This window comes from Caenorhabditis briggsae (assembly GCF_000004555.2).
Source record: "Caenorhabditis briggsae complete genome, chrIII, whole genome shotgun sequence".
In the NCBI taxonomy this organism is placed as follows: domain Eukaryota; kingdom Metazoa; phylum Nematoda; class Chromadorea; order Rhabditida; family Rhabditidae; genus Caenorhabditis; species Caenorhabditis briggsae.
Window position 1 is genome coordinate 5,258,432 of NC_013490.2, and position 8,278 is coordinate 5,266,709.

Consider the following 8,278-nt stretch of genomic DNA (forward strand, 5'->3'; position numbering starts at 1 on the left):
TTATTAATTTCATTATAATTTCGGCAAGTTCGGAGAAGAAAAAGAAAAGAGAGTAGAAAGTAAATTCAACAAGGGGAAGCGAAAAAATAAAAGAAATTGGAATTGTTTTTTGTACAATGAAAGCACTTCTATTGATCTGATTTCTGTGACGGTTTCTCGTCGATCATTGGCGTTCCCTCTTCAGATGATGGGTCGATGTGGACGTTGTCAAGATTGACATTCTTAGTTTCAACCTGAAAGTGGATAGGTCAATAATATTAACTCCGAGTTTTATAAATCCGGAAAATTGGAATATTTGAATTTCTGAATCCCTCCGAATCCTCCGACCCTCCGAATTTTGGAAGTTTTGAAATGAGAAGACTTGAAAACTTGAGATTTAGAAATGTCGGGGAATTCAAAACTTCAGAGACGCTTTAAAATCTTGGATTTGAAACACTCTTTTGACTATGATTTTTAAAATTCAAGTGTTTTCCAATTCCTAGTTTTTGAATACTGTAAAACCTGTAATAGAAAGGTCTCCTAACTTTTGACTTTGAGCTGATTTGTCTCGGTTCCTGTTAAAGATATGAAAAAGTTGTCAACTAATAAATTGCTTACCACAATATCAGAATTATTTTGTCAGTTGACAATTTTTTAGTATCTCTTATAGGAGCCGAGATGAGCCCAAACTCGACAGTGTGGGAGGCTCTTCTATTACATGAGCTTCCGAATGTCTTGCTTTTCAAATAGCTGGATTTCTGACAATCAGATATCTCAAAGATCTGAATATCGTAATTTCCGAAATATTAAAGCCTGAAATTACCGAAATTCTGAGTTGATGAATTATACATCTGAATCCCTGAATTTTCAAAGCAAGACTTTAAAAAATAGTTCCTAAAAAGGGACAAGCCCTCTTTATAAGATTTGAGGTACTGTAAGATCTGGTGGTTCAACCCCGGAGAGACGCACTGGTAAATTAAATATTTAAAACTAAAACTGACCAAGAAGAAGTATGAGATGATGAGATTGATAGTTCCGAGAAGTACGACAGTGAGGTAGACAGATGGAGGCCACCAGAGATTTGCGTAGTTTAGCTGAATAAACAAAGAAACGTTGAATAACTTGAAATTGTAAATCCTTACCATAGGTGCAAGAATAGCTCCGATTCTGGCCACAAGTGAGCATGTTCCAGTGGCGGATGCACGACAAGCGGTCTCCATACTTTCGACGGCACAAAGATAGCAAGCATCCCATGTATACTCGATGAAAACTGTTCCAATCAGGTTCACAATCAGGAAGGCAAGACCCTGAACAATCATTTTTTGGTTTTTTTATCTGGTCAAACAGTTGGCTGGTGCGCCTTCGGCGCGATTTAACCTACAAAAAAAATTTAATTCACGTAACGCAATAAATCATAAAACCAGTCAACATTAGGTCACGCCCTCTCCTCCTGTCCATGTTTAGAAATTCCACATATTGAAAAAAAAGTTCTTTGAGAAAATTCTCCTCTTTGAATTAGTTTGATAATTTTCACTAGCTCTTTTTCACTGCTCTGAAACTCCCTGCCTAAGCTGTTTATCGTTTGATTTGCTTTTTTCGTTCGATTGGTCGATTGCTAAAAAAGTTATAAAAGGCCCTCAGGGTCGCCATGTTTGGTGGTTCATGGCTAGGTGAATTCATTTTCACTGAACGTCCCCCTTTTGCGGAAGACCTAATCAAAGAAAAAAAAACAAATGAACATAAACAATAAATGGCGACGGTATAGCTTTTTAGCAGTGAAAGAGAACTATTGAAAATTAACAAACTGTCTCTTCGGAGACGATGGGGTTTTTGGTTGGTGTTTTCCCCCGGTGAAAAACCATTTTCCCTTTCATGTACTGAGCCTCTACGTGGCGAAAGGGATCAACAGACGAAATTCTGGCTAATCAGTACACTTTTTAGTTTTCATAAATCTTATTTTTCATTAAAACCCGTTTTTTTTTCATTTGATTTTGACAGTTTTCAGGAGACTGAAGCTCGGCTTTCAAGTTTCCCATCATTTTGAAATTATTGGAAGGTGTAAAACAGACCTAAATTGAAAATTTAGCATGTACTGAATTTTTTGAAAACACCTAGTTTTTCAGCTATTTTCCGATTTCTGAAAGACACCTGTTTTTTTTGTGAATCCAAGGTATTCAGTCTAGGTCTGCGTCACACCCTCCATAATTTTCAAAATGATCTGAAACATGAGAGCCAAGCTCCAGACCCCTGAAAATGGTCAAAATGGCCAAAAAAGTATTTTTTTAAATATCTAGATGACTTGTACTGTATAAGTAAGATTCTTCAACTCACAGTGTATCCATAGAAAGTCATGAAAGTGAGAATAAGGAAGCATATGCAGACAACAAGTTGAGCTCCTTGATGAAGAGTTCTGCGACGGAACGAAGGAACATGAGTGTCGAAAATGACGAGGATCATTTTGGAAACGGCGATGAGAATGGAGAAGAGAATTTGATTGACGAAGAGATCTCCAGAAATAGTATTCGAATTCAAATCAGTTGCATATCCACAGATTGAGGCAACGAACCACATGGACCAGAGAACAAATAGACGACGCATTAATCCTTTTGTTTGGAGCATTTCCATTACTGTCTGAATAATAAATAGTTTTCTTTTTTAAGAAAAATGGATGTAGAAGTTTTCCAGTATACCGTTAGCCCACAAAACTGTCAATTTTGAGGTCAATTATCTCGATTCCTGTGAAAGATATTGAAAATTTGTTGACTGATAAATTACTTATCATAATATCACCAACAATTTATTAGTTGACAAAACTTTGATATCGTTCAGAAGAATCGAGATAATTGATCTCAAAGTTTTCGGTTTTAGTACCTCTCAGCTATTTGTTCATGCATTAACCATGGTTACTGTTTTTCAGTTTTCTGATTATGGCTTATTTTGATAAAACTTCCACTTGTTATACTTTAATCGAGTCATAAAAATACAGTCACCTTGGAATGCTCAATTTTCTGATGCTCAATGGGAACATACGAAACTCCAGCCATCTTGGCGATATGCTTCTCACTTTTCTTCATCTCATCCAGTCTTCCCTTGTTATGTAACCAAGTTGGAGATTCCGGGAACACAAAAATAATAATGATAAGTGCTGGAAGAGCAGCAATTGCACATGCGATTGAAGAGATTCTCCATTCTGGAAGCGCCATTGCAATCAGTGTCATCATAAGACGAGCTACTCCCTGAACATTCGAGATTTGAGATTTTTTGAAAAAAAAAGTTAATTACCCAATTAAAGAATGCTCGAAGTGCCATTCTCTGTTTTGGGAGGAGCATTTCCATGACAAAAGTGCATACAACAACAAGAGTTCCTCCGACGGAAAGGCCCAGGAAGAATCGGATGCCAAGGAGAAGTTGGTAATTTGGAGCCAATCCTGTCACAAAGTTCATGAGGATTCCAAGAGAAAGTGCAAAGACTGCAACTGGTTTTCTTCCAACAACATCTGAAACTGCTCCAAAAGAAAATGTTCCACATAATACTCCAGCAAATTGAATTTGAGAGAAAAGAGATTTCAGGTACGCAGACTTTCCACAAATCCAGTCATATTCCATTGCCGCTGATTTGAATGCCACATTTACGAATGTTAGGTTGGCTTTGCATGTTTGGTAGACGTCGCAGTCCGATGTTGGCTCACTGTCTCCTGAAATTTTAATTTTCATTGAAGTTGGATTTTATAGCTTTTTCTCTTATGAATTCATTATTTTTGTTCCTGTCAAATTTTCAATGTAATTTTTTTGTTTGAAACTTTCATAATTTCAGAAGTGCCTACCCCTATAAAACTCAAAAGTTTGGAAATTTAGAACATTAGAAAATCCAGGAAATGAAAAATTTTGGATAACAAAAATCCAGGAAATTTAGAATTCAAAAATCCAGGAGATTTAGAATTCAAAAATCCAGAAATTCAAAAATTCAGAAATTCAAAAATTCAGAAATTCAAAGAATTCAAAAATTCAGAAATTCAGAAATTCAGAAATTCAGAAATTAAGAAATTCAGAAATTCAAAAATTCAAAAATTCAGAAATTCAGAAATTCAGAAATTCAGAAATTCAGAAATTCAGAAATTCAGAAATTCAGAAATTCAGAAATTCAGAAATTCAGAAATTCAGAAATTCAGAAATTCAGAAATTCAGAAATTCAGAAATTCAGAAATTCAGAAATTCAGAAATTCAGAAATTCAGAAATTCAGAAATTCAGAAATTCGTAAATTCAGATATCTGAAAATTTGGACGTCTGAATTTCAAAAATTCGGTAGTCCAGGATTGAAACTTATTGGGTCTTTTAAAAATTCTACCGTAAAATCTGTATTAGAAGATCCGGCCTTTCTATTGTTCTAGGGTATTTCCGGAGGGCGCTTCTATTAGAGGGGGCCTTCAATTAGAAGGGCTACTCCTATTTTTCCGGCGGTAACTTTTTTCACTTTTCGCATCAAAAAATTTGGAAAATTCTTGATCAAAATCCATGGAAAGCTATCAATTTCACCAAAATTAAGCAAGTTTTTTGAGGAAAAAAACAGTGATTCAACAAAGGTCTGCGAAATTTCGGAATTTCCGGTATATTTTTCACTGAAAACGTACAAAAATTTTCAATTTCAAGCATTACATTTTGAAGGGGCCCTTCTAATACAGGTTTTACGGTAAGTATTTTGAGAGTTTTGAGAGTTTTAATAGGTTATTTTACACTATTCACATTTCCTTTTGTATTTTTAAATTAAACCAACCGCATTTCCATTGTGGGACATAATTCGAAAAAATCGGAAAGATTTGTTGTGAAGCAAAAAATATGGAGAATTGCCAAGTGAGGAGAACGAGAAGGTGGAATCGATTGATATCGAACCACATCCTGCAAATTCTATTTCAATTCATAAGAGTTCCCATTTTGTTCCCATCTCTTTTCTTTTTCTCGAAAAACTGTGAATTTTTGATAAATTGATAGCAATAAGATTGTCAAGAAGATTGATGGAGAAACAGAGAGAGTATTACACACTTTGCCGCTTCGAAGGGAAAAACGGCGTCACAAGAAAAGAGGAAAAAATCCGTTTTTCTGATCTTGGGAATCGAATTTTTATGAAAAAAAAAATAGAGACGATGGTTTTATTCTTTGGTTGGGGGCAAATGAGAGGATTTTTAGAAAAGACGAAAGAGATTAATAAGGAGAAAGAGAGAGAGAGAGTAGGGATGATTGAAGACATTCAATGAAGAGTGATAAGGTCTGAGAAGTACTTGATAATGATTTTATCATCTCTATGAATTGTAAAAATTGATGCCAAAAAATGAAATGAGAGATAGAGAACGTTTTCAAAACCCAATTCGATCAATTCCCGAATTACAGTTTGAAATTGGTAAAATGCAATGAATAGTTTCATTAACATCATCTTTTTTGTTACATCAGAGTAGCTGGCGCGCCTTTAGCGCGTTTTTTGGAGTAAAAGTAGAACAGAAGACGAGACTTTTGGCCTTAACACCTTTTCTTCCTCTTCCACAGCTTCAATTTCTTTTAAATCAGAATAATACACCAGAAAAGCTGGCGCGCTTTCGTGTGTAAAAGAACAGAAGGCGTCAAGCTCAAAGAAGCTAGAACTACCAAAACCATCTCAAAAATGTTTGTTAGCTAAATCTGGAAATTTCTGATTTTTATCTTTTTTTTCACAGCTAATTGTAATATTTTCTTTTTCTATTAGTAATGGTTACTGTAGTTCAAAATATAATGAAAACACTTTAATATATGCCTCTTTTCTTGTGAAAGATATCGAAAAGTTGTCAACTGATAAAATATTCATCATAATGTCATCAATATTTTCTTAGTTGACCACTTTTTGATATCTTTGACAGGGACCGAGATAAATGGACTCAAAGTTGAAATTTAAGGAGGCGATCTATTAGAATGTTTATGGTAACAACGGGAAGGATTACTGTAGTATTGAAAATTTAAAAAAAAACATTAAGGATTACTGTGGTTTAATGATGAATTAACACAAAATTGGTTTTGAGATTCCGTTCCTTTTTTAAAAGATTTCAGGATCAAGTTCAACTATTGGAAAACCAGGAGATCTCTGTTTGATTAAAGTAATCCGAATCGTTCAAAATCTCTATACCCTAACAAGGCCTAAATTGTAAGGCCTAAATATACCCTAAGGCCTAAAAATTCAAAACTTTTGTTTTTCAAAGAAAAAAACGTTTGAAATCTCTTGGCTGAGTTTGTGCCCCGGACTCGAAATCTCTCCCAATTCTCTATCTCTTGGTGAAAAACTTATCAAAACAGCTGTCAACTGGGGAAGATAATGAATCACAATAAAGACGATTTCATCCTAACTTTTGACCGATAAATAAACACAAAAATCCTCCTTCCTTTCTTCTTTTTTTCTCGTTTTTTTTCTGGGAGAAAGAAAAGAATGAAGGAGATAAAATGGGGAGGTTTTCAGTCAAAAAGTGGGTACTCTTTGAAGGGTTTTTTGGGAATGTTGGTTCACTATCGAGGTACCACCCATCCATCATTTATTATCAAAAAAGAAAAAGAAAAAGAAGATAGCTGTTATCCATATGATTGGTTCAGTTACAAGTGAAATGAGTTCAGAAAGGGGGAAAACAAGACGAAAAATAGTGACTGGGAAGGAAAAAAGGAGCAAAACAATGGATGGAAGGATAGAGAAAATTGAAACCAATTTTTTTTGTTTTTGACAGATACTGTAGAATAATTTATATTCAGACTCGAGTTACCAAAGATTTATTGTTAGGCAATTAGGTTGGCATTATGGCAAACTGGGAGAATTACAGTATGCTATTTTGGGACATTTACTGCAAGAAACAACTTTAGAGGAGGATTCCGACCAAATTTTTTGTAACCTTTTTTGCATTAAAATGTTCCTAAAGTTATGTACCTCCCTAACATTACTTCGAAAAAACTTAGAAAAATATTTGAAAACCCTAAAAAAATGCAAGCTCCCTCTGATCTCGTCCAAGGGGGTCGCAGGAATCCAAGTCCGCGGCCCCTGTGTGCGCTGTTTTTCATGTAATTTTTCAGAATTTTCATCTTTCCGGCGTTTTTTCCTCTGTTTCCAGAAAAATGGAATTGTTTTTATTTTTAAAAAATGGCTGAAAAATTGCATGACAATAATTTTGGCAAGAACTGTGCGCTCTTCCAATTTCAACGGCATTTTCAGAGACTTCGAATTTTTCCTGAATTTTTTCGAAGTAATATTATAAAGATAAACAACTTTGGAGACATTTTAATGCAAAAAGGTAACAATAATTTGGTCGGTTCCCCCTATCAATTGTTCAGGAGAAGTATTTTAAATTACCGTAAAACCTGGGTTAGAAGGGCAGTCAACTTTGAGCTAATTTTCCTTGGCTCTTATGTAAGATATGGAAAAGTAGTCAATTGACAAAATGTGTTTGTTATTACAACAAAAATTATGTTAGTTGACCACTTTTTGATATATTTCACAGGGACCGAGATAAATGGGTTCAAAGTTGAAAGTTAGAGGGCTCTTCTAATACAGGTTTTACGGTAAGTGAAAAATTCAGATGTTCAGAATAGAGACCTACAGTAGTCCTGACTTTCAAGAAAAAGTAAAAATTCAATTTATTGTCACAAGACTCATTCACCAAAAAAGGACTGTTGTTTTAGAATGGAACTCGTGAGCTCCAGTTCTTTACAACCATGCTGAAAATGACAAAAAATGCACATGACACTTTTTCTCTCTGCCGCCAGAATTACAAATTTTGGATGTATACAAACAATTTTTAAAGTTTTGAAACAAAAACAAAGATTGTTTAACTTCCAGAAAAACGGAAAATGTTATTTTTTGGGTCATAAACACTGTCATATATTTCTTGCAAGTTACGAGTATGCAAAAGGCCGAAAAAGGGGAAGAGAAAGGAGGGAACAATAAAAAATAAATGAAGAAGGAAGGGCTGGGAGAGCAATAAAAAACGAGCCGACAAGAAGGAAAAAGTGATAAGAGAGCAAAATGGAACGAAAACTGAAAAAAAAACGAGGCGTGATTGTTTATTTATTGGCGGTAAAAATGACTAAAAATCCACTAAAACAAGCAGTTTTTGTGTGAGGGAAATTTTACTGGGTGGAAACAGCAAAAAAGCAAAAACTCTACACACCGAATTAAGAGAATCCAATCGGATTAAAACGGCAAACAGTAGTAATACGTCCTCTCATGGTTGTAGAACTGAAGTTTTCGAGAGTTGACTGCTGAAAAATATGAAAATGTTCTTCCAGGGGTTGGTTGTAGAC

The 8,278-nt window shown here is 34.8% G+C and overlaps 1 protein-coding gene across 1 annotated transcript; it reads right to left on the reverse strand.

Moving 5' to 3' along the window:
• Positions 1-128: 128 nt before the first annotated feature.
• Positions 129-5,222, reverse strand: CBG18308 (the record flags this gene model as incomplete). The annotated part of the gene is made up of 8 exons (XM_002642269.2): positions 129-233; positions 981-1,073; positions 1,122-1,286; positions 2,311-2,610; positions 2,970-3,215; positions 3,262-3,674; positions 4,752-4,873; positions 5,041-5,222. The coding sequence occupies 8 exons, from the start codon at positions 5,220-5,222 to the stop codon at positions 129-131; spliced, it is 1,626 nt and encodes a 541-aa protein (XP_002642315.2).
• Positions 5,223-8,278: the final 3,056 nt, after the last annotated feature.